This window comes from Rhopalosiphum maidis, chromosome 1 (genome assembly GCF_003676215.2).
Source record: "Rhopalosiphum maidis isolate BTI-1 chromosome 1, ASM367621v3, whole genome shotgun sequence".
Lineage (NCBI taxonomy): Eukaryota > Metazoa > Arthropoda > Insecta > Hemiptera > Aphididae > Rhopalosiphum > Rhopalosiphum maidis.
Genome location: NC_040877.1, coordinates 56,502,081 through 56,527,969, shown reverse-complemented (window position 1 = coordinate 56,527,969; position 25,889 = coordinate 56,502,081). Strand labels below are relative to the sequence as shown.

Genomic DNA, 25,889 nt, shown 5'->3' with positions numbered 1-25,889 from the left:
CACGCCTACATTCGACTTCTCGTCACGATGCAACTTCAGTGGAAGAGATAACTTTAATCGGAAAACTTCGCAAATCGGTATAGTGAATGAATCACATAAAATGCTCGCTGATTATTATACATTATTCAATTAAATTACGAAGTTTTACACAAATTGTATTTTCAATGATAAGTTAATGAAGCAGTGGAAATATATAATATATAAAAACAAAAACAAAACTCCAGTATAGTCAGTATACTTGTTTTGGGAGTGGGTGGCTATTGGTTAAGTTAAGTACCATAATTATCTTAGAAATAGTCGAGATATCTTAGCATACTCCTGCTACTTCTATTTTGAAATTCAGCGCGTAAGACGGTATACGATATTCTAAAATAGGTTAAAACAATTTGAAAATTACAGTTTTCGTTTATTATTTTATGAAGTTCACTATATAAAAAAATTGCATTTTTGAGTTGTGATGAAGTTTCAAAAATGGTCAATACAAAAAAATATTTTTACAGTTAAAAGTTCCAATTGTATTAACTCTAAGTAAAAGACTTTGAAAGTAAGAACTGTATTTATTTTTTCTGTTACGATTTGAGTATAACGGACGTACGTGTATAACAGTAATATATTAGGTATAGTTACACTAAATACAAATGTGCTAAATAACACAATTTATAATTTTTTTCGTAGTCTAGCGTAATCTGACTATTCTGACAATTATTGACGCGTTATGATTTTATCCATACCTTTACAGCATTATAGCTAGATATATAACCCATAACTGCAGTGTTTTTGAAGAGTAAAAAATTAAAAACACGTTATTGCTAACACCAAATATTGATTCCGCTCATCACTGCGTATAATGTTATATTGTATCGTGTAATATATATCTATATATGTGCATAACAATTAATAAAATATAGTACAAACAAATTGTGAGTAGACACCTATATAATATGTACATAAATTATATACGTTTATAATATATTATGCGTTGTTCAAAAAGTGTACTGTTTGTTTGAATATTTTCTTGTTGATCCGCCGAAGTAAATATATATTTTATAAAGTACAAACATACAACGCATATACCTCTATACCGTATTATATAATAATAAGAGTAAGATACAAAAACACAAACAAAAATACAAATCAGAATGAATTTGGTTTCGAAATATCAAACACACGCACTCGCATATTTTATATTTCTTTATATCTAGCGACCCGCTGCAGCATAACGGTTATAGGTTATTGATGCACATAATATATTACAATACATCATCATCATCATAATGATGTACCTACTTCATGTGCGCGTACACCGCAGTGTGTATCGGCGTAAACCCTTACAAGACCGATTCATCAAAATCATTTCATATAAGTCTTTTGTTTTCTTCAATCAATTATATTGTATTTCCCTTCGCGTTGGAGCTTTGCGGCTATGTTTAACATGTACAATGTGTAAAGTACCTATGGTAACACGTAGTGTTCTTCAGTAACTGAACAGTTGCAACTTGCAGCACCAATATTATGATATAATTCATATTAAAACACATCATGACACGTAAATATATGATAGTCAGATACTAAAATTATAGAACTGTATAGAAACAATTTTTTTTTAAACAATATTTTACATTTATTGACTTATCTACTATTTATGAAAAAAAACATATCGGTTGTGAGTTGTGACTTGTGATTAAAATTCATAAATACCTGATTGATAATTGCATATTTTTGCATATTTATTATTTATTATAATTATTTGAAAAACCATATTTTGGATAGACAATTAGTATTAGTGTATTTATATAATATTATTATATCAAGTTGTACAGAACAATATTTTATCCTATATTTATACATAACCATATTTTAAATGTTTGATCTCTCCAAAATTCTCTAAAAAAACAAATAAAATTGAAGCAATATGGTTTTTTTTCGTAGAGAGTGATCATAAAAATTTAAATGCTTTCAAATAAAACCCTAAAATTAATTTAAACTCAAATAAACCATATATATACAACTTTACAAGTATAATGAATTATTGATTGAAATGTAAAATGCAGACATTTTGAATTGTTTAGTTCTATTTTCATATATGCTATAGGAATAGGAGTGCTATATTTTCTTAATCCTTGAGTAGTGGAACCAATAGCAAAGTCGAAGTAGGTATACTTTTTTCGACTGCATCTGATTTGAGTCCCAAAATTAAAAAAAACATATTAATTTTATCCCACGGAAAAAACTAACTGTAACAATTATCGATTTCTCCTTGTAGCCCGTATATAGGTGTAACTATAACTGTTCCAATAAAAATATTTTCTTCTTCGTGTATGTCTGTACAACAATAAAGTAATAAGAACATAAGCTTAGGACAGTCTAAACGTATATTATTGTTATAAATGTATCTAGGTATGATTAAAAATGCAATATTATTTTTTCACTACTAAGATAAACGATTATAAAAGTTCAGACTCAATTCAAACAAATCATTGTAGAACTCGGTTATTCAAATTTTATTTTTTTTTAGCTCAATTCAAATACACCACTTTTTTTCCAAAACAAGACATTTTGGCAGAATCGATAAATCCACTAGTTGTTCTCCATAGAGTTATATTTAAGTGATATACATAATACCTGCCCGATACCTTATTTAGTTTTGTATAAATGATATATCATTTTTTCTCATAAACTGCAATCGAAGCACGTCGAAGAAACGAATTAAAAAGAAAAAATAGTAACGGAACATTTTTTACCATCATCGCCTGTCATCACTTGCATTTTTGGCACGATGCATTTTATTGCAATCATATACCAACTAATAAGTAATAACTATAAATGATATGTATATCACGAAGATATCACCAATCAGATTACGTTTACCTGCATAAATAGTATGTTAAATAAAGTATAGGTACTTAAAATGTGTATGTATATTAATTAAAAATCCATCAAACATTTCAAACTTAACGTGATTGATTGCAGTGAACGAATGTTGATAGATTTTTTTTTATAAAATTATTATTTTTATTATAATTTAGCGGGATATAAAATCTTAAAATCTTATTATTAGTTATCTATATAGTCATCGTAATAAATAAACCAATTATATTGTTATATGGTAAAAGTTTAAAATATTTAAGATAATAATCATATATTTATAATAGGTATAGGGTGATTCACCAATCATACCTACATACCCTCATTATAGCATAGTATAGCATACTATAGTATAACTCAAGGGCGGCCAAACTTTTTTTGGCCGCGATCTACTAAAAATATACTTCACCTATGAGGATCGACTTCCATAAAAAGTTTTTTTTATTATTAAGTACCTATAATTATTAAGAAACAAACTTTGTGCGTAGCCTAAAAATAAATTCTAACACTTTGAAATCATTTGCGAACGACCGGTCGATACTACCAAATTATAGTTATACTATAACTATAACAGTACAATTTTAAAATTATAATATCAATTTTAAACATAACACTCTGAAAAACAACGCTTCTGCCTTTGTCTCTTTATTAACCCTTTACATTTACCTTGGCATTAAACCAATTGAGAATGAAGCTGCAGTGCTGCACTTATTTTTACAAACGGTTTTGTTCGAAACTAGGTAATCAACACAATCCATTGATAAATAACCTACATTCTCAGAAAATCTTCGTTGCTGACTACAAAAAAAAAAAAAAAAGTAGTAGATTTCATTTTCTGATTTTCTTTTAATTCCAATCTACGTGTCACTAGTGAATTAGTAAAAATTGATTTTTTGTTCGTGTAACATCTCATTAATAGGTTTTCTCTCTTCTTGTTATATGAACTTATCATGTAATTATGCATTATTAAGTATATTATTATTATTTAGTCATATAGATTATAGTCTGTAAGTATATAATACTAAAAAAAAATAAAATAATAAAACATAAACCTTATTAAACCTGTAAGTTTCAGCGCCATCTACCAATAAAACCCCTCAGCAATTATTACTCACCTATGTCTAAATATGCCATATGGTATACATATACATATATATTGTATGGTATTATAATCTAATAATAAACATTAATTATTATTGACATTTTCAACTATTAATACAATAATACATTTATATTAAATGTTTCTGACCCATTCGAATGTGAAGTAAAAATATTTGATATCAGTGTCGTGATAAAATATAAATGTTTAAATAGGTATTACCTATTTATGGTAGTTATGGCGAATAAACTACTATAGTATCTCTGTTTAATTATAGGTACATAATTGTGTATTGGTAATATTATAATATTATATAATTATATATTTCACTAGTTATATTATTATTTTTAAATTGCAGAAAATCATAAAATGTTATAGGTTCATAATTAAACACATATCATATACATAGTTGAAACAATTTTGAAGAGACAAGGGTTTAAGAACTAAAAGGGACACACTAATCGTCTGGTGTTCTGGGATCCAAATACCCAATGAATCTTTAATCCGGGGTCGCTTAGACCCCTCAATTTCCTCCCGTCACAACTATAAATACCTGTGTACGTTTCTATAAAACACAAAATTGCATAATATTTGCATGCAAATAATACAATAAATTATTAAAAATGTAGAAAACATCAATACATTAAAAAGTATTAAGTAATATAATTATCAAAATGTAATACTATACCTATCTATTTGATTATTCATATGAAAACTGCTAAATTATAAAAAAATTTTATTTTGAATTCACCTGGAAGATTTAAGACGAAATCAAGAGTAAATACTAAATTGTCTAAATTTATAGGCACAACTCGAAAATCGATTCAACTGAAAATTCCATAACCAGAAGCGTCAATTGCGGGATGCAAGACTGCAAGAGTATACATTTGCATTCAAAAGGCCATATAATATAGATGCTCTTTAAATTGTACATGTTACGATTGAATGACTCTTTTGTAACATAAATAAACACATTTTAAAGTTTTAGACATTTTCAATGTAAAAAGTGATCATGTTTTTAAACTGACACTTTTTTGTTGTTTAGATATTATATTTATTAGTAAGTTTAAGTAAGTTTATATAATATCAATTCAATTTTAATAAGTAATCATTTTCCTAATTTTGCTTAGTTATTTTTAGTTAAAAAAAATGTATAATCTTGCATTACCTGTGAGGCTATGTGCATTGAACTACTTCATTGTTTTCATTTATATCAAAGAAAATAAGTTAAATTACTAACATTCTATAACATTAAATTATGATTTTAAAATTTAAGAGAGCATTTTTGTGAGCAGCTTTGGTTATGATCGACTATTTGTAACGTTTTTTTGCATTTCACACAAAATTCTGGAATGACGGTCATAGACATACCAACCCATAAGCACGAATTTACAACAAGGTACATTACCTCAATTCGTGACAATTAGTTTTAATTAGTTTCACACGGACTCCACGTCTTGATCCACCAAATCGGCGAGTCAACGAATCCACGATTCGTTCGTACGAATAATGCGAAAATGCGAAATGTGAAACATATATGATCACCAGATTACGGGCGCGGTTATCCTTATCACTTATCATGACTAGCGCACAACAGCTGTTAAGAATCGCGCTCATCATCGTCCCTTATCACTTGTTTCACACTCCACAGTCGACCGTAGTAATCCATATTGAGTATCGAATGAACGACTGTCGAGTGTCGACCGAGACCAATCAATCATCAGGATTTTCGTGTTTAAACAATCACGGCATCGTCGTAAACTGTTTTCCGTTCCGTCCAATACTTTTGACAATATTATTATCACGTATTCAGTTTCACACTTTTTTCGACGTCGCGATTACTCGCCAATAGACGACGACCCCCGACAGGGTGGTTTAAACCGACGTCGGTAATCTTCCGTGTTACCGGATCTCAGTGACCGACCCCGATCGATTTTATCGTAATGGACTGCATGCGCCGCCAACTACAAAAGTCTGTGGACAACAGTGGCAGCTGATCTCCATCGGGATAAGACTGACGCATAGACGTCAACTACAATGGCAGAAGGTGATAAATTGGAGCACCAGTGTCTGGTAAGTGTGTCCACCACTCGACTGGACGTGACGATGTTAATTTTAAAAAATCACATTTTATACTATACATGAAAAATTTTGTTGTAACGTTATTTTCTTTGTTCTAGCAAAAAGAATTCGAGTGGGTGTTGAATGAAGAGGTGCACTCGATACTGCACCAGTTGAATATCATACTCAACGTAAGTAATCGGTTAATTGCCATGTTTCCCATTTAATTTCTGTTAAACGCGTTTCATTGTAGGAATGTGTCCGACGTTTTCCATCGTGGGACAGTGATATGCAGGTCAAACAAGAAAAATTTGTCTTGTCTACGTCACCAGACCAGTTGAAAAGCATTGTATCCATATCTGGTGACACCATACTACAGGCGGTAAATGTTCTTCTACTGGTCTTAGCTACTTTCCAAACTACAATTGTCCGTTATTACTATCTACTGTTTCTTAACTGCCACTGTCTGCAGTCCATACGTTTTATGTCATAGTTTTTGCTGATAATACTGCTTGTCAAGGTCGTTTTACTCAACAAATCCTAAATCAGTATTCTGTATTATTGTAATGATAGTGAAATAATATATTTAATTTGCTTAACATACTTTAGATTTAATACTAATACCTCATTTTTTAATCATATTGGCACATTTTTCTACCTTTGTATAATAATTGAATTATTCATAAACTAAATTTCAAATATCAAAATATATTAAAAGAATGTCGTATACACATGTATTGTCTCCATCTTATTGATATAAATATAACAGAATTGTGTTCAACAGAATCCATTTTATGCTGCTAGTTTAAATATTAGAGTCAATTTACCAAATTTATCAAACTTAAAGGTAAGAATATTATCCAAGACATCATATAGACTTATTTTGATATTTTTATTTTTCAAGTGAAACATGAACATTTCAAAGTTTTAATACTTTATACAGCTATTTATATAGCTCCCTTTAAAATTACAATATCAATAAAAGCCTATACAATATTCTTACCTTTAGGTTTGATAATAGGTAAATTTACTCTAATATTAAAGCTATCAGTATAAAATGGATTCTGTTAAACCCACATTTTTACCATGATATATGTTAATAAGATGGATACAACACATACGAGTACAACGTTCTCTTAATGTTTTCCATATACTTTATTGTTTTTTATACTTGAGAATTTCTTCTAAATCTTAAATAATAGTAATAAATAAGTAATAAAATGATTATCTTTATTATTGCAGTAGTGTGATTGAAAGTAAAAGCTTCTGTATTTCTTTCACTTAAGTGCATAAATCTATAAAATGTTAACCTTATAAAACTTATTATAGGATATACAATTTAAAGTACAGAGACATCAGCAGCAAATAATGTACCGAACAAATATTCGCCATGACTGCCCATGGAAATTACATCAAGTTCAAGACGCAGGCAATCATCTAAGACAAGCTATTTTACAAATTGAAAAAATAGACAAGGAAACTATTTTCAAGTACTTAAATTTAATATTTTACTAAAAATTGATTTTATGTATTTATATTTTTATTGATTTTTAATAGTTCCTCAGAAGAAGTATTGCATATTCTGCGAAATTTGTTAGGGTGTTTGCAAAGAGGTCGTACAAGTCTAATAGTTCCACGTAAACGAACAATTGATGATTTGATTAAAAGCAGAAACATGGTAAGTAACCTCTACTAAAATGAAAAATCCGCCGTGCATTGAAATTGCTAAGCCAATGGTTACGTTTGTTTCAGAAGTGTTTGACACCCAACTTACCAGAAGATTTGGCAATTAGTTTTTACATACAGAGTCATAAGCTAATATTTGCTGTTTACCAATTGTCCAATTCTCATGGTGCAATGAAGTACGACACATATCAAGCTGAATGTACAGTACCGTGGTTAAACGAAGTCCTCGTTCTTTTCACGGTTGCTTTACAGTTGGCCCAGCAACTCAAAGACAAGGTTATTATTTAAACTCGTATACATTCTAATTTGCTGAAATAACATATTTAATTTTTATTTTAGATCTGCGTATTTACCCAGTACAGAGATATTACTCAATTGTCACGACCAGTTTCTAGCATTGCGATACAGTCATAAGTATTCGTTAATTTTTTTTCTTTCTACTAGGTACTATTATTTAACACAATCAGGTGATCAAATATGAAGAATGTGTATAATATACAATTGTATATTTTGGTTTGTTACCGATTTTCTTCAACAATCTTTTTCCAGCAATAATTCATAGCCTTAAGCTTTTCAAATATATATATTTTACATTATATTATATTTACATGTAATAGTTTTCATGTAATTACACGAAACACTTGATGAAAATTCATTCTGAATGTTATTTCTCGTGTCCATTATACGACAACAGTATTGTTTTTATTATTAAAAATTATAATAGTTATAATTTCAATACCATTTATAATAGATATTAGATTTTTGTTTTATTTTATTTATTTATTTATTCATTGTTTTTTTTTAACACTCATACCTTTTGTGTAGTGATGGTGATATGATAACTATACAAGTATTCTTTTTATTTGTAAGTTATTTTGTGTATAGTATAATAATGATATATACTTTGTGCCCTAAGTTACAAACAAACATTTTAGGACAATAATTTGATCTGATTACTATAATAATTTAGTTTAATAGAATATGCTCATGTTCTAGTTTTATAAATAATTATTCACACAACTTATGTGTTTAGAACATTTGTTCATTTATTTTTCTTTAATATTTTATATTATATTTAATTCAATACCAGTTGATAAGTTAATTATTATCAATTGACTATTGTTTTAAATCACATACATTAGCTGTACATTATTTATGTAATCATGAAACTAGTAATTATTTGTTTTAAGTTGTTGAACATTTTTTAAAAAATTATACTATTTGTGTTACACTAATTACTAATAAATGCAAAAAAAAAAAAGTATTTGACAATTTAAAATTATTTCAATTGTTTTTAATTAATTGAAAAACATTATGGTTGTACAAGTTAGGTTGAGATGATGGCCTGTTACCTATTTGTGTATATTATATATTGATCTAAATCATGAATAATAATTTTTATTTTTATATCATAAATATAATTTATTTTCCATATGTTTTTAAATTATTATGTACCTACTACGGCCATTCATTTTTTATACCACATTACAAAATTACTATAGGCTTGAACAACATAATAATTATTTAATTAATGTTAATTTTATAAACGTCAATTAGTAAATTAAATAACTGATTCTCTGAATCATTTTTCAGACAATATTTTGCTCTCAATAAAATATTAGTAATTTAGTTGTGTAATATAATTTGACAGTTAATTATTATTACACAACTGTTAACTAAAGTCTAAACCAATATTAAAAACATAAAACAATTATAATATTCATAGTTTAACAGATGGTTTGTTTCATATATTACATCAAAATAATTAATTTAATTTCACTAGCAACCATGTTTTATTGTACTAGAGTATAAAAAATATTGTAAATGTTTATCATTTATATTACCTATGTAATCATAACAAATGAATAACCTTCACGTATATTTTAAACATTTTAAATTCTAGATATTTATGCACCAACATAAACACATGTAATGGAGGATTGCTAAATTTAATTTTGTTTCATACATATATATTGAAATTATGTAATTTGGGTGTTAAGTGTTTCTACTGTCAATGTTATTCACTTTTAGTGAATAAGAAATGATGAGACAATCACGTTATAAAGTCAAGTTAATACGAGGTTAGAGTTCCTAATATCCATCAAAAAATATATATTTATTTTATGTACAAACTTTAAACTTAACTTACAAAAAATTGTAATAATAAAATATTACTCAACAATTATTTGTTGTTATTAATGTATATTACAGCATTCGTCTTCATTTAACGGACACTTTTCTGGATAATTATGATAAAACCAACACTTATGTTTTTTCCAAACTTTTCCACAGTCTTTTGCTGGTTTCCTAAACCCAACAGTACCTTTCTCCACCACAAAAATATACCTATGATTCCTTAACAATGTTTGTAAACCACCACATTCTTTTTTCAATTTTTTTAGTCTCTCTTCACCAATTTGTTTTGCTAATTCACCTAAAGTGACACGACACTTCCATCCACCTGAACTCTTAATCAATACATCAGCTACGCTATCAACCACACTGCTCACCAAGTCTTTATCTAATTTAGTGCAATTTCTAACCCTCTCTTCAGGCGGCCTGGGCACAAATAAAACGTTTTCGTTAAATTTAGAACTTGCAAATTTTTCAATGTCTCTCACAACTTGATCTGTTTCTTGTGGCAAATAATTTTTTGACCAGCCAATGATGCACGTCCGTTTTGTTGAAGGTATTCGAAGACGGTCTGTTTTAACGTTAAACTTAAACACATTAATACTAGTCTTTTCCAAGTATTTTAAATAATCATGGTACTGGCTAAGAGATGAATCCATACGTTGGTAACGGGAACCATTGAATTCGAAGGGGCAACATGGAAGAAGAAAAAATTTGCAGTTATAATTGCTACGCGAGGCAATTACTGGTACCCAGGGCGACAGTTCATCTGAATGGTTGCCTATTATCCAATCGGCATGTGGAAACTTACAATCAGATGACGAAGGATCAACGCTAGTCACCTACAAATGACAATAAAAAAATAATTTATAGCAAAGTAAATTCAGACTTTGTTATTTGTACAATTTAAACTATATAATACAATATCCATAATACCTTCAAAACTGTAGATTGTGGATATTGAGCCCACATTTTCCGAGATCTGACGTCCAATCCAACTCCGCTATATCCTTCACTATTCAAAACATGCACAAGTAAACCATTACCACACCCCATATCAACAAAACTTGGTTTGGTGTTACCCCACAAAAGTATCAGGTAGGTAGCTGTAGCAATGTCTTTATGTATATACTTCTTAGGATCAGTTACTTCTGTCCAAACCTAAACATACAATTTAATTTTGTTTTAAATATTTTTAAATGAAAAAAACAAACAAAAATTATTGAACCTACCTCCATTAGTGATTTGGCATATTTTTCCTTCAACTGACTATACAGAGAACAATACATTTGAATACAAACGTGCGACAAGGATGTAATTGCTGGTTTAGACCCTTTGTCATTGATCGCCCAATTGAAAAATTTTGGGAAAAATACGTCAGTCATCCAATGCAACGTCTTCTTATCGTCCAGAGATTGATTTGACAGAGTGGCGAGACGCAACTCCAACCAGTCGTCCTCAAAATAAATACCATAGGCATATTTGACAACATCATCGTTATTCTTCTTCGGCGTACAATCATAGAACACGACAATATTATTTTGCTTATCTATAAATAAAACCGTGATACATAATATTTTAACAACCTTATGTTTCAAGTATTGGTGATCTCTTACCAAAGATGCTCAGTCGCAAGTAATCGTTCCAGTCGACAGGCTTCTTGGTGAATAGTTTCCAGACTTCCACTTGGACGTCCTTGCCAACACCCAGGCCCAGACCTCGAAAAGTTTTCGATGGGTCTTCTACCCAAGCCGAGGGTGGTGAATCTGTAGTTACCACCGATGCCAACACATCAGTGTATTCACCGGCCAGCGATTCAGACACGAGCTGTTCGGCACCCATCAAGTGCTTGATCAACAGGTGTGGTTTGGCGTTCCACACGTTTGTGGCGCTCCAAAATTTTTCGACTGTTAGTTCAGCGGACTGCAGTCGTTTCAGAGTCATCCACGACCACGTCGGGGTCGTCATGACGGCACTTGAGGCAGAATGTGTTCAAACTCTAAATATTGCTCTTTAACGAGTGAGCACTTTCTCCTGGCATAAATTCGCTGGACGAGCGTGGTCCGATCGCATTAATCCAAAGGTTATAATTTTAAAACCGTCAGGATTTTCCGTCATCTATTTAAAAATGAAAAACTTACTCTGTTAGCAATTGGCATTCGAATTTTCGAATTTGAAATTCGAATGCGACCACGTTTTGATAACAACGATGTGATAATTATGTGGTGATAATCACAATCTATAGTTGATGTGATAACATTTATCATCGGAAAAGTGCGGAGGCGGATATTTACATGTTTAAAATAAAATCGCGCCCCATTCAATTTCTAAATGGTTTTCCACTTTCCGAAGTTATACTACTAATACTTAACTCGAGTTTATGTGGTATTGACTAGTATCATACTATTTTTTTCGCATTAATCAACGATTTACGATTTAATTATAGACTAAAAACCGGAAAACTCGCTCTACTGTATTGTAGATTACGAATGTTCTGAATATTGTTTTAAATTTGTAATTCAATTAAAATTGAAATAAACATTTTAAAGTTTATTGCTTACAAAAAATGAATCTGAATGAAAATGATGTGTAAGACTATTCTTAAGTTTTTTCGAAATTCTTAATACTGATAGTAGGTATACTCAGTGGTGTAGTGGAGGGTATACGCGGGTATACGGCGTATACCCAAAACGCTAAAATTCTTAAATGCGTATAGAAAATAAAATAAAACAAATGCGCGGGTATACGGTCGTAGCCTTTTGGATGATAACCATATTACCACAATTTATTAATAACATACATATAATTTGAACATTTCTAAATATTTTTTTTTATTCTCATAACTCCAAGAGAATTAGTATATCAGAATAATAAATTATGATTAATTATAAAATGATAAGAAATAGGAAAATTTAAAATTGTCCAAACGTCAAAACAAATATTTAAAATTATATTAATATTATGAGTTATGACGACGGAAATATGGTATACATAAGACATGAGGTAAATGAAATACAACAATTGGCCCGTAGATTTTTATTAAATACATCTATATAGAAGTACAAGGGATGAGAAACTTTATTCATAATAATACAATGAATGAAGAAATACAGGAAATAAATATACTTATAAAAACATTGCTAGTCACTACAGCAGAATGTAAATGGGGATTTAGTATAATGTTTAATGAACAAGACATGTTCAGACCTAAGATCTAAATTTACAATAAAAATATAACAAATCTTATATGCTTATCAATATAAATGGGCCGCCTCTTAGTATATGGAATCCAACCAAATATGTTGGAAGCTGGCTGTTGCAGCACAAATCGACCGATGATAACCGTTCAAGGAAAGTGGTGCCATTAGAAAAACAAAGTGGAAAATTTTATAAATTATAAATAACAAATAAATACATTTGCTATAATGGAATTATATATTATTATGTATTTGAATATATTTATAATAATAGATTAATTTAAGTTAATTAATGTACGGGGGGGGGGGGGGTGAAGGGGGCAGAGCCCCCGCGTATTACACATTTCTCAATTTAGGTGTATACCCAAAAAAATATTTACGACTACACCACTGGGTATACCTAATATCTAACGTACTATTGTCGATGGTGAAACTAAATACTATTGAGTTTGAGTATAACGTACTGCATATTGTACTTATAATTTATATTATTAGTTGCATTTACTAATATTATTATATAATACATAATATTATGTAGGTACTTAGCAACAATATTATAATTATAAATAACTTATAAGATGAAAGTTAAATCTCGACTTATTATAAAATGGTGTTCATTGGATTCGTTTTACCTATAAATAGGTTAAAATTAATTTAAATGATTTGAAAATTTATTTCTGTATAGAAACAATGTATAAAAATGTTTAATGACAATTTCAGGTCCTTATGCGTATTAGCGAAAACTAATAATTATTTTTAAAACTGTTAATATCTACATATAAAGACATTATAAAGTATGATAATATTGTAGGATAAAACACGATTTTTTAAGTAGGTAGATATGTGTGTTCAATGTTATAGAACATAGATCATAATACAACTGATATAACAATAATTTATTGTTCTAATATCAATTTAACAGCTTAAAAAAATCCTATATTTCTATATATATTTTTTTTTTAATAATTCAACAAATTTGATTTCCATTATTCAGTTTTAAATGTTTTAATAAATAAATTACATACAATTTAGCATATTAAATAAAATGTAATGATTTTATTATTTTGTATACGTATAATACTTCACTATAATGTATTTCGAAGGTTTCAGATAAAATAAATTAAAATCGTTAACTATAATATTATACAGCCAAGTCGCAACATATAGCTTATGATAATTGTACCTATATTTTGTACATACGATGGTTGAATGGTTCCTCGAATGAGTAAATTTTAAACGTATACACGATAAACATGTATTATACGTTAGATTTTTAATGTCGTCCACAAGTAATTCTTTATAGATACCTACTTGAAATCATTACAAACACACAAGAGTGAGAAAAAAAATAAACAGATTCATATTAATATAGTTTCTTTATTTACAACGATAGCAATATTTGCGACACACTTATAAATATAAAAAAAAAAAAACAATAATAATAAGACTGTCATGGTATAGTGTTCGTACTTATTATATTAGTCTACATTTAATGTAAATTGATTTTGTACACAAAAAAATCGGTACACACATTGTCTGCATAGGCAGAGTCTGTTTGAGCAAAAATATAATTATCTTTACATGACCTAAATAGGTATGAAACATTCAGACTTACGCTAATAATATTGAATTACACTGTATAGATACGCTACAATGGAATGCATAACTTATTATTTAACACATTATTATTATCACAAAGCCAGTTTAGTGGCGAAATTCGGAATGTTATACTTTACAAAAATTGTATTTCAGAGTACTTTTCTGCATTCACATTACTTAGTAAAAAAATATAATATATACCCGTCATTTATCTCCACGAGTCAAAAAAAAAAAAATAATAATAGAAATAATTATTCCTTAATTCTAAGTGATGTGTAATAATAATAATTGACGTTGGACGTTTCAGGATACCGTATCACGACCGTTCGGTAACCGCAACATTATGCAGTTGGAATTACACCGAACAGAATAATAATCATATACATAATAATAATAAATTAAGCGATTTGATAGTAAAATAAATATGAGAACGACAAACGATCAACAACTCGACCGAAAAATTCCGAGTTAATGTGACATCAAAAATGTTTATATAATATAATATAATGTATACAATAAAAAAGTGGGAATGGTACAAAAACGAAAAAGACTTAGTCGTAGTGAGTGAAAAAGAGTGAGGGGAGGGAGGAGAGGAGAGAGAGCAAGAGAGCGAAATGTCGATTGTACGCAACGGCAGTCATTCGTAGTTTTTATTTTTGTTCATCTCTTCTTCGGCCTTGATCACGATCTCGAGCACGCGGCGTTTGATCTCCGCCTGGTACGCCTGAGGCAGGCCCTTGGTCGTCTCGGCCATGCTGTAGAAGAACAGGTCGACGGGGTGCACCTTGGCGTGGCTGTGCTGTTGTTGCTGTATGTGGTAATAGTGGTTCATGTGGTGTTGGTTGAGCTTGAGCTGGGCGGACGAGTCGGCCTCCTTGGCGGCAGCCGCCGCCGCGGCTTCGGCCGACCGCTTGACGCGCTTCGCGACACGGTGCAGGGGCTCGTGCTTGCCGTTGCTCAGGATCTCCACGTCGGGGTACAGGAGCTCGTCGTCCACGCCCCCCTCGTCGTTTGAGTAGTTGCCCGCCATCTCTTTTACCTCCACCCGGGGCTCGGGCATCTCGTCGTAGTCGTACGACATGTTGTTGTACGGGCTAGATGACCCTTCTGTCTTGCAGTCGTCGTACGCGCTCGAGTAGTCCTGGGTAGGAGAGTGTTCCAAGTTCAGCATTTTCTTCAGGGAATATCTGCGAAAACGAAACAAGAGAAAAATATATTATCGGTGACAGATAGCGACAACAAATCAACAACATGATCATACTTATATTAGATTTAAGGAAAAACAAAACTCAAAAACTACGTTCGGCAAGTATACTACAGCATATTATATTTAGGGAGGTGGGCTCTTATCTCGGGCGGCACTTTCGAGTGATAAAAGTCTAAACGACATTGCCATACTATATGAGTAGTATTGAAGCAGACCTCGCCAGAGAATTGAAATATGTTGATGTTGACATTATAAATGAGTTTATGAGTTTAGTGTAGCTCGTAAACAAATTACATTTTATATTATAGTCAATCCGTTATCAATAACATTAAGTACGTTATGTAATATAACAACGAAAGGACAAACAACAAGTTTAAAATACACGATAACGAGTAATGTACAAAATATGGTTAATTGTCTTTGTTTTCAAATTTTGCAGATATTTTATACAAGCACACAGCAACTATAAATTAGTTTTAGCTTTTTCTTTAAAAAAATTGATATTTATGAGGAGAGGCAACAAAAAAATGAACACCTAATCTCGAAATTCGACTTCTCTGAGTGACTGTGTCTATTAATATAATTTATAATGCGATATACGTTTATCTCTTATAAACGTCTCGAGACCAATAATAACGACGAACAATGATCTATATTTTTTTATGTCGACGAATAGTTTTATAGCGACACGATTAAAACGCTTTTTTTGAACCGGTTTTACATTAATTAATATGCAATACGATCGAAACATTCAGAACGAATCGTATCAGAATCGTACGTAATATTATTATCCTTTCAAAAAACGAATTGGCTGCGTCGCGTGAGCAATGTTTGGAGTCCAACTACGCTACGCGCGTGCACGAAGCGTCGAAGCAGATCCTCGGTCGGTCGGGCGCAGCAACAGGTAGGTGCTGCACTCGCGACGGAAAAATCGTGTGGCGCTCGCCGAGTTTCTCGGTCTCCCACCCACTCGGCGACCGACCATAACAAAAACCCCGACCTATAGCCGCCGTCTCGGCCGTTCGAGTAATCCGTACACAAATCCTACTGTACATTAATATAATATAAACCTTATAAACGACTATATTATTAACGATTGTCGGGTAATTTTAATTAACGAACGAATGTATCCATAATAGATATAAGAAATACATTATGACCACCGCAACCTAAAAACATTTCGCGTGCCAAACGCGAACATAAATAATTACGAATATGGCATGGCATCGATGAATATGATAAAAAAAAAAAACTCATTCGTAAAACAAATAAATAATGTAAGCGTAACGGGCTATTGGCTAATATCAACATCGAACACATTTTTCATTGATCGGTTGTAATTTTTAAATATTTTGATTTTTGTATCGCCTATAGTCCATACCTATGTATCATACTGCAGCACTCCGATTTATACAGCCCGTAAACGCATATATATATATATATACGTGCAGTTGTGTAACTGCTATAGTATTCATGTATACTATATGTATATATGATGGTAACACACATCTCATATTACGCCTTACGCTTATTGGAACCATGACGGGGTGGGGGGAACAGGACGCCACGGACCGAGACACTATATTATTCGTAAGATTATTAGTCGGCGCTTGCTACTTTGTTTTCTCACGTATATACCAATGTATATACATACATATATAATGGCCAACGACGAACGTCCTATATATAGTTTCGACCGGTTTCGACAATAATTGTCGCCCCGTCATAGGACCATAAAGACGAATTTACCGTGATGCAGTCGGGCACCGGCCGTCAAGATCGTTGTCAAACCACGATACGCCTGTATATTAGTTTGAATAAATTGGTAATAACTCACCCTCCGATTTGCATAAAGGGCAAGAGAAATTCCATCTCTCTTTGATATTTCCACGGCTTTCCCTCGACGAACGGTAGGCCGGGTTTGAGATTCAATCCTTTGGTGCGTTTGATGGACACTCGGAAATTGTCGCGTAAACGTTTCCAGCGCAATTTGACATCGTTAACTGCGAAAAATACATAATATTATAGTACATTATTGTTAATATTTAACATCAATATTGCATACGCATACCTATAATACATTTACAAGATATTACAGTTGACAAAATAGTTAAAAAAAAACCGACGCGACAGTCGTGACGGGTAAAATTATAATAGTTTGTATAAATTAATCAAACATTAAAATATTTACAATTTTATGGTAAACTATATTATACAGCCAACAAATGAAAACCCGGAAATGAGTGACTCACGATGACGAATACGGTCCATCTAGGTGCGCGTCTTTTCGTGAATATATATTTAATTTCTATATTAGTGTGTATAGGTATATATATATAATAAACCTATCGTATTGTTGTGTATCATGTTATAGACAAAAATTGACGGCCAGTGACGGAACGACATAATCAATTAGACATTTTGGGTGTTAAAACATCCCTAGGAAGTATTAAAAAATATACCTATATACTTAGGTACTATGAAAAATAATTTGATAAATATTATATACTATGTATTTAAACATTTATAAATAAATTGGAAGGTTTTTTATTAAAAAAAAATTTTAATTTAGTTTAATTTTTTTTATTGGTATACGCAATCACAATGATGCAGTTATTTTCCAGAGGCGTCATCATACCTAGAAATACTGCTTTGATTATATTTAGTTAGGATTTCAATATAATAGGTTGTCACATATTCTAATATGGTTTAATTGGATATTTGATGTTAATATGAAGGTTAATAACTAAAATGGAGAGCGCGTACAAACTATATTTAAATATGAAATTAAAACACCCTGCTAAAAATTCCTCGTTTTGAGCCTGCAGTGACGATGACAATAAAATCTTTTTACGTGCATTATAACTTTCTCTATAAACGACATACGCGCATTTACTGTATACTATTCGCCATTCGACGAGGTTTTAATAAATATTGTCGTAGGCAATATCAAAGTATGCAAAATATTATGAACGCTACACATACAAACGGGATCGTATTATAATGAACATTCTCCGCGCTCCATCTGCAGTAGGTGTCAATAGATAAACAATGTATAGTCATAACAAATTATATAATAATTCATAAATAAGAAAAAAACTTATAGACTGCGTATAATTATACTGCAAGGTCGTCCAAATTTTACAGTTTACCTATAAAATGTACAAAAATTGCATAAATAAGTCTCCGCGAAAACTTCACAAAATCTATAACGCAAAATAAAATATATAGATGTTATCTGTTTATGTACCATATACTATATATATATATAAGATACGACCTGTCGCTATTATTCGTTTTTATTGCGACTAGAAAAAGATCGCCTTAAATTCCGTTACGTATCTAGAAAACGTTTTCGAAAATAAAAACCCATCCAACTCATTACGCAGTGTAATATACTCTACTTGCAAGCATGTAGTTACACTAAAAAAGTAAAAAGAAGTTCAAGCATAATGCGATATTACGCCATCTAATAAATATTAAGGGGTAGGTGTCGGAACCGACTCATTTATTTATAATACATTCTCTCGTAGGAATTCCTTAAAACTTCGTGTATTAGTGATTCTGATAATTATTATTTTTTTAGAGGGGGAGATGACGATTTCATATGGAACGAGACCTAATCGTTTTTCATGTAGTCATTTTTATTCGTTTGAAATGGTTTGATTCTATTTTTTCCGTATGACCTGTTGTATGAACACCATACAACGTAACTAGAAATTGTCCTTATTATTGTCCTTAAATAGACGGCTCTAATATTAATTCCCTTATTATAATTTAATTATACAAATTATAATTATAAAAATAAATAGAAAATAACGAATAAAAAACGTCAATACAACGATAATCACAAATCCGCGAGGATACTGGTAATTACCCTCACAGATTTTATAGTACCCTTATGATAGCACGCGAGAAATGATCTGAATATTTTAGAAATGAAATCTATACATACATTTAATTACAATGTCTATGCGCGTTCTTAATTTATTATGTAAACAATTTAGAAATGTGATTGATATTTTTTTTTCTTTTTGTAAATACTGACGGGTTACTATGATGGAAATATATAGTCACTACATATTTTTTGTTCACGCGTGTACAGCGCGGAATAATAGATGACGTAAGGCAAATATTTGTTTTTAATTTTAAAAGTCCCCTATAAGTAATATTATATCGTCGTCTACATAATTAAGTATAATATATTATATTATGTATACAAGGTGATGATGATTATATTTTAACGCAATTCGGTAGACGTGCGTTCGCGTCGACTATCGCAAATATTTAGAAATTCGAAAAGATTTAAATTTACTGTACAGTACACACGTTCAAAAAATCGAACATTCAAAATCGTATAAATTATACCCGAGTTATATTGTCTTAGTGCTAATGAGTAATGATAAATGAGTTGTGTAACTCCTCTTTTCTTATAGATGATTAGGCAAACTTGGGTTATAATGATATTACAGGACTTAAAAACGTGAAATATAACGCAAATTATGTGGGTACGCATTATTAAAACAATTATACTGTATTATATTTCTGGGATGGTTAGGTTTCGTTTCTTTATGTTTTACTAAAATTACTAGACAATTTAGCAAATATCGCCGATTGATCTATTCAAACGTATACACGTGGACGTGACACGTCATATCATTACTCATTAGGCAATATAGGCACTACTACATTATAAACCTACTAATGGAATTTATATTGTTTTATGTAAATATTATTTACGTTATTCATCACAATGGCTTGACCCGACGCGTAATTCATTGATAATTCAATTTTTGATACGTATGGGATTTTTGCATTAATGTTTATAATATAATTTCAAACACGATGAAAATATAAGACGTAGTAGACACGTATATCCAACAAAATATTAACATGTTTGTTTAGTTTTTAATGATTTATAAACGATTTTCGTATATTACCTTTTGATTCCATTACCCCGCTATATAATACGCTTAGTACATACTCGCTCCTAATAAAACAATTTCACATCAATGTAATTTAACGATGTACGATATAGTGTTTATATTATTTTATAATGCGCGGTTAAATTCTAAATCGGAGTGGTAATTAATTATTGATATAATTTATGCATTAAACATGTAAATATTATTATTTATTAACCAGTCGTAAACTCGTAATCAATTAAGTAATGTACATTTCTGTTATTCCCTTCGAAATCCATTCAAAATTTTTATAGTTTTCCACGTGTTCGCGGTCATACTCACGCTCCTATTATATTATATTTTATAGTTACTCCTTTGATATCATCTATATGTGTATAGTCGTCAAAGATTAATTAAATTTTTTTATTTTAGGTTTTAGTTGAATTTAATAATGCTAATAAAGTCAAAAACCTTAAGTACCGATAAATTTATAGTTTATATTTTCTAGCTGGGTAATTAGATACTTAGTTATTTAGTAATATATTTGTTGTATCAATGTTTTTTTTTTTTTTTAATGCAGCAATAAATTATTTATTAAAACAATATAACAAACACTGGATGAAATTTTATACTGTCATTTTTTTCACGGGCATTGATACAAACAAAACGATTTTTGTTTTCTAGTAAACGGATCTTTTCGTTTATCGTAATAATTAACGATATAAAATAGATTTCACGACTTTCCACAACTTCTCAGTCGAGATAATAGCAATAAGACGAACCTAAAGTAATACGCGTCATTATTAATAATCAAATAAACATAGGTATGATATGAAATCTTTTGGTTTTTGTCTTATAGTATTAACGCGACGAAAATCGTACGCCGACATGATTCGAGCGTACGAACAAATAATGAACGTGTCGCGTCGTAATAATGATAATAATATTTATGCCGTACTGCGCGGTTGTTGTCCGGTTATTAATGAAAACAAAAACGACAACTGTTGCACAGTGGTAAGCGCCCAGCCGCCGACGTCGCTGTAATACTTGCGAGTTTAGACTCGGTTGGGCGGTTCTAGAGGTGTCGGATGGAGGGACGTGAAGGGGTTTCCAAACGACAAGTCGGCGGGGGGGTGCGGCGCTACGAGAACCAGAATTATACGGCTGCGGCTCGAGAAACGTATCGGTGGTGGCGTTCCGGCACAGAAACGACGTTGCCGGCGCGTATCGCCGCCGCCGAACAGTCGATGCGGCAACCGGTGGAGTTTTCACCCTTCGCCGGCGGCGGACGCCACTGCCGCCACTGCCGGCGACGCCACCGCTGCCCGCGCGCCGTATACGCCAAACGCTGCACACAGCGTCAAGAGATTGGCGACACTGCTGGCGAGCGAACGAGCTAGCGCGCCCGTCCGCCACCGCAGCCGCCGTGCGGGCGTAATAACAAATACGTGCGCGGCGGTCATCAAACCGCTCGGCCCATCCGGTTTCGTTGTGGTATTTCTACTCCCCTCCCACCCGGCGACGACGACGACGGCGAGTACCGCTCAACACCGCATGTTCGCTCGCACGTACCGCTCGACCGACGTCGGACGCGCCGTCGTCGTTTGCACACGCACATACGCGCCGAACAAAGGAGACGCGCGACGGCGACGGCGCGTACCGAAAATCCCGTCCGTTCTGTCGTCGTCGGCGTCGCACGGGTGGGCGAGGGCATCGCGCGTCTTGGTGGGGGTACATTGCTATTGCTGCTGCTGCTGCTGCTGTTGTTGTTATTATTATTATTATTATTATTATTCCTCTCGGCTCTCACAAAACAACCCCTGCAACATGTGTTTCTCCCACCATCGCCGACGACAGTGCACAAACGCGCATTTTTCGCCGGCCGAACGGCGAACGACGTAAACTCACGATCCTCGCGCAAATAATTTTATAACCTCGGCGCGGGGTTGAAATATGGCGCGTTATCAAAAACCGCCGCTTACAATATATTAAGATAAACATTGTTATTGTAACTAATCGAAATTATAATGATATTTCTACGTCGTGCTAAAAGCTATACGCTGCGACTTTAATATTATTTATATTCAATTTACCCGGCATGCCGAGTTCGTCGGCAACTTCCTTCCACGCCTTGTCCCTCTTGTCGATGTACTTGTACTGGTCCTCGTCCGTGTCGTACAGCACCTGGTGCTGCTTGATTTTGTTGATCATTATGAGATCGATGTTGGTCTCATTGGCGATCGCCATTGCGGCGGCCACGACGGACGCCGTGGAGGATGCCGTGGTGGCGGCGTTCGAAGCTACGGCGGCAGCGGTAGCTAGGGCTACCGGTGATAGCGAAGTGGTAGTGGTGTCCGCGGGTAACGATACGACGGCACCGCGGTGAGGGCTGTGGTACGGTTGCAGTTGGTTTTGCGGATGATGGTCACGGCGGCGGCGTCTTTTTCGTTGCGCGCTCGGCGTGCTCGCTGGCGACGGCATGGATGACAACTGGTGGCCGTGACGGCGCGGCGACCGCGACGAAGGGCTGCCGCCGCCGCCGCCGCCGCCGCCGTCACGGCGTCACGGAGCGCGTTCGGTTCTCGGCGGCGGCGGCGGCGCGGGCAGGCAGGCAGGCAGGCAGGCAGGCGGCAGCTGCACGCGAACGCCGCACGGACAGTTGGGTGGGTGGGTGGCTGGTTTTGGGGGGGAGCGACGGCGTTTCGGTCGGTCGGCCGCCATGTTGATGCGGTGCGTGCGTGCCGCCGGCGGGTCGTCGTGACGTGCGTGTGCGAGTGCGTGCGTGCGCGCGCTACGCGACCGAGCGAACCAGCCGCAGCAGCAGCAGCAGACGAGACGCTTGCCCTTGGACACGGCCGCCGTCGCCCGACTGTAAATAATAATAATAATATTACACCGCTCGTCGTCGTTGCGTACGTGTAATATTATTATTATTTTGTACGCCGGCGTTATTATATATATTATTATTATACGTGTGCGTGTGTAACGTCGAAACACGCCGGCCGCCCGCTCGCCCCCTGCCGCCGCAGTGCCAACCAGTTCGCCCGACCCTCCTCGCCCGTCGTCGTCGTCGCCGGCACCCGAACGGACGACAGCGACCCACACGCGGCGCGTTTAACCGTGAACGCCGCCGCCGCTGTTCGGGGTCTTTTCATTCCACGTACTCGCGGTTTGGTTCGCACCGTCGACGTTTGTTTCGCCATTCTCTCGTTCCCGGTACCGGCGGACCGGCGCGAAATCACGACTGTTATATTATCGAGTCGCGAGAGAGACCGGTCGGCAATTCGTATGTAGGCCGCAAACGGAGGTGCCCATTTTCTGAGGGGGTGGGAGACGGAGGGCTCGAACGCCACCGATTTATAGGGGTGCCAGAGCGTTGTAGAGATTAGTGCGTTTTAAGCGTATATGCATTTGGTACGTTTGCATTACGTCCAAGTCCAACAGATGACTTTAAACGTTTCGCACTAGAACCGCGAACCGAATAGATACACGCGGAGTATATTATTGATTATTTTTACTTTTACTATTGGAAGGGCGTGAGTGATGGTCATTAAATGACACTATAGGGTGCAAAGTGTCGGAATACGTCACCGGCGATGAACATAACGGTTTATCGATAGATATATGAATTGTGTGTGTGTGTGTGTGTGTGTGTGTGACTGTGTGAGTGTACGTTTATATGCACATTTAATTTACATAATGTGTTACGAGATGTCCCTTGTAAATGCAAGGACGTCCAGTTATTCTATCAAGACGAGTGTTGTCCCGAATACGAGATGGAAATACTTTGTGTTTTACTAAGTCTTATACGGTTTCAAATAATAATAATTGTATTTGTATAGCTAGTATATAAAAGAATGATTTATATTTTACAGAATTGAGAACAGACTACAGAATAATAATTAATAACAGATAATAATGACTAGTTTAGGTGCTTGCTCCGCATTAAGACTGATGTAAAACCACATTTTGTAAACCAAGATAAGTGTACAAAACAAACTTTAAAAAAATATATATATTTATATTTCATAATTCATTTGTGCAATGAGAATCGACAATTTAAACAATTTTATGTTAGTTTAATTCTGAATTCGTTTTACTAGTCTAGAAACTATTCGTGTACTGTGATATTTGTACAGATCGCGAATAATAATACGAATTCGATTTAATCGTAATTTACAGCAGTAGTGAACGGAAAAATGAATTCAATCGCATCTTCGAAGTAGGTAAACACCGCCTGATCGGAGTAATAGTTACTATAGTATTATACTGCAAGTAATCGTTTATAACGAACAACAAACACGTTTACGTATACGCCGGTGGTATACACATGCACGAAGACGTGGATCATTCCACAGGCGTTTATACTCAGTTGTATGCGATTTATCGCCGTCGCGATGAATTTCACTCAGATATTCACCCTCTGACCCTCTCCCAAATAAATTTCGGTTTCAACCCCTCATCGCCGCGTTTGTTCATGCACCTAATACCACTGTACCTAATACCTATACGGCTATACCTACCCACCATTCCAATATAATAATAGTGTGTAGTTTCGATATAATATTATATAATTACAACGTCCGACGAAAACATACGTTTTAACATAATACTCATTTATAAATTATTACACATATTTTTTTAAAATTAGTTTTATAATTTATTGTGTACCTACTCCGACGATCCGCCCGACCCGGGACTTAATAAACTACAATATACCTAGCGAGGCCGTGATTTTTAAATGTTTTACGCTGAGCCCGACGACTCGCGACTTCTTTCCGCCACTCACTTTATCGAAAACAGCGTATCTACTATCTACCATTTGCTTATACGGCGCGTTGAATTTAATTTCGTTCACCGTACGCATGTCGCATGAATTGCATTTTATACTTCTATACAATTCGATTTTATCAATGAGACGCATTGTTATTATATTATAATATACACCTACCTAAAGGTTATGACGTTTTTTTTCTTTAAATCAGTCGAATCGCTCGCATTCTCGTATATGATATCAAACGCTATTGCAGATAAAAAAAATATCGTTCAAATTCAACGTTGTTGAATGAATCGTGATTTCATTCTCGTTTTTATAAAATACTATTATGACTGTATTACCCGACTTTTTCCTGAAATAA

At 33.5% G+C, this 25,889-nt stretch overlaps 3 protein-coding genes across 4 annotated transcripts; 1 reads left to right on the top strand and 2 right to left on the bottom strand.

Moving 5' to 3' along the window:
- Positions 1–5,616: 5,616 nt before the first annotated feature.
- On the top strand, positions 5,617–8,684 carry LOC113547879 (protein rogdi). 2 transcript variants are annotated; one of them, XM_026948438.1, is made up of 7 exons: positions 5,617–6,037; positions 6,145–6,216; positions 6,279–6,407; positions 7,355–7,515; positions 7,583–7,703; positions 7,781–7,987; positions 8,051–8,684. In XM_026948438.1, the coding sequence occupies exons 1-7, from the start codon at positions 6,002–6,004 to the stop codon at positions 8,123–8,125; spliced, it is 801 nt and encodes a 266-aa protein (XP_026804239.1). In that variant the 5' UTR covers positions 5,617–6,001; the 3' UTR covers positions 8,126–8,684. The 2 variants fall into 2 exon arrangements, with proteins under 2 accessions (XP_026804239.1, XP_026804238.1); XM_026948437.1 differs by having other exon boundaries at positions 7,778–7,987.
- An 868-nt stretch (positions 8,685–9,552) lies between these two features.
- Positions 9,553–11,812, bottom strand: LOC113547752 (probable tRNA (uracil-O(2)-)-methyltransferase). The gene is made up of 4 exons (XM_026948230.1): positions 11,461–11,812; positions 11,077–11,393; positions 10,781–11,005; positions 9,553–10,686 (listed from the first exon to the last, which is right to left on the bottom strand). The coding sequence occupies exons 1-4, from the start codon at positions 11,810–11,812 to the stop codon at positions 9,907–9,909; spliced, it is 1,674 nt and encodes a 557-aa protein (XP_026804031.1). The 3' UTR covers positions 9,553–9,906.
- Positions 11,813–14,414: 2,602 nt separating this feature from the next.
- LOC113549238 lies at positions 14,415–23,264 on the bottom strand. The gene is made up of 3 exons (XM_026950447.1): positions 22,845–23,264; positions 17,685–17,850; positions 14,415–15,827 (listed from the first exon to the last, which is right to left on the bottom strand). Exons 1-3 carry the CDS (start codon positions 23,230–23,232, stop codon positions 15,278–15,280), a joined length of 1,104 nt encoding a protein of 367 aa, XP_026806248.1. The 5' UTR covers positions 23,233–23,264; the 3' UTR covers positions 14,415–15,277.
- Positions 23,265–25,889: the final 2,625 nt, after the last annotated feature.

Bases quoted from the DNA above. Each gene is read 5' to 3' on its own strand.
- LOC113547879 (XM_026948437.1), top strand. From the start codon at position 6,002: ATGGCAGAAGGTGATAAATTGGAGCACCAGTGTCTG. The intron at 6,038-6,144 runs GTAAGTGTGTCC...TCTTTGTTCTAG, and splicing joins AATTGGAGCACCAGTGTCTG to CAAAAAGAATTCGAGTGGGT. The intron at 7,988-8,050 runs GTTATTATTTAA...TTTTTATTTTAG, and splicing joins CCCAGCAACTCAAAGACAAG to ATCTGCGTATTTACCCAGTA.
- LOC113547752 (XM_026948230.1), bottom strand. From the start codon at position 11,812: ATGACGACCCCGACGTGGTCGTGGATGACTCTGAAACGACTGCAGTCC. The intron at 11,394-11,460 runs GTAAGAGATCAC...TTTTATTTATAG, and splicing joins CTTGCGACTGAGCATCTTTG to ATAAGCAAAATAATATTGTC. The intron at 11,006-11,076 runs GTAGGTTCAATA...TTGTATGTTTAG, and splicing joins ATGCCAAATCACTAATGGAG to GTTTGGACAGAAGTAACTGA.
- LOC113549238 (XM_026950447.1), bottom strand. From the start codon at position 23,232: ATGCCGTCGCCAGCGAGCACGCCGAGCGCGCAACGAAAAAGACGCCGC. The intron at 17,851-22,844 runs GTAAATTGAATA...TATTTTTCGCAG, and splicing joins CGACGAACTCGGCATGCCGG to TTAACGATGTCAAATTGCGC. The intron at 15,828-17,684 runs GTGAGTTATTAC...TCGTTTTCGCAG, and splicing joins CCCTTTATGCAAATCGGAGG to ATATTCCCTGAAGAAAATGC.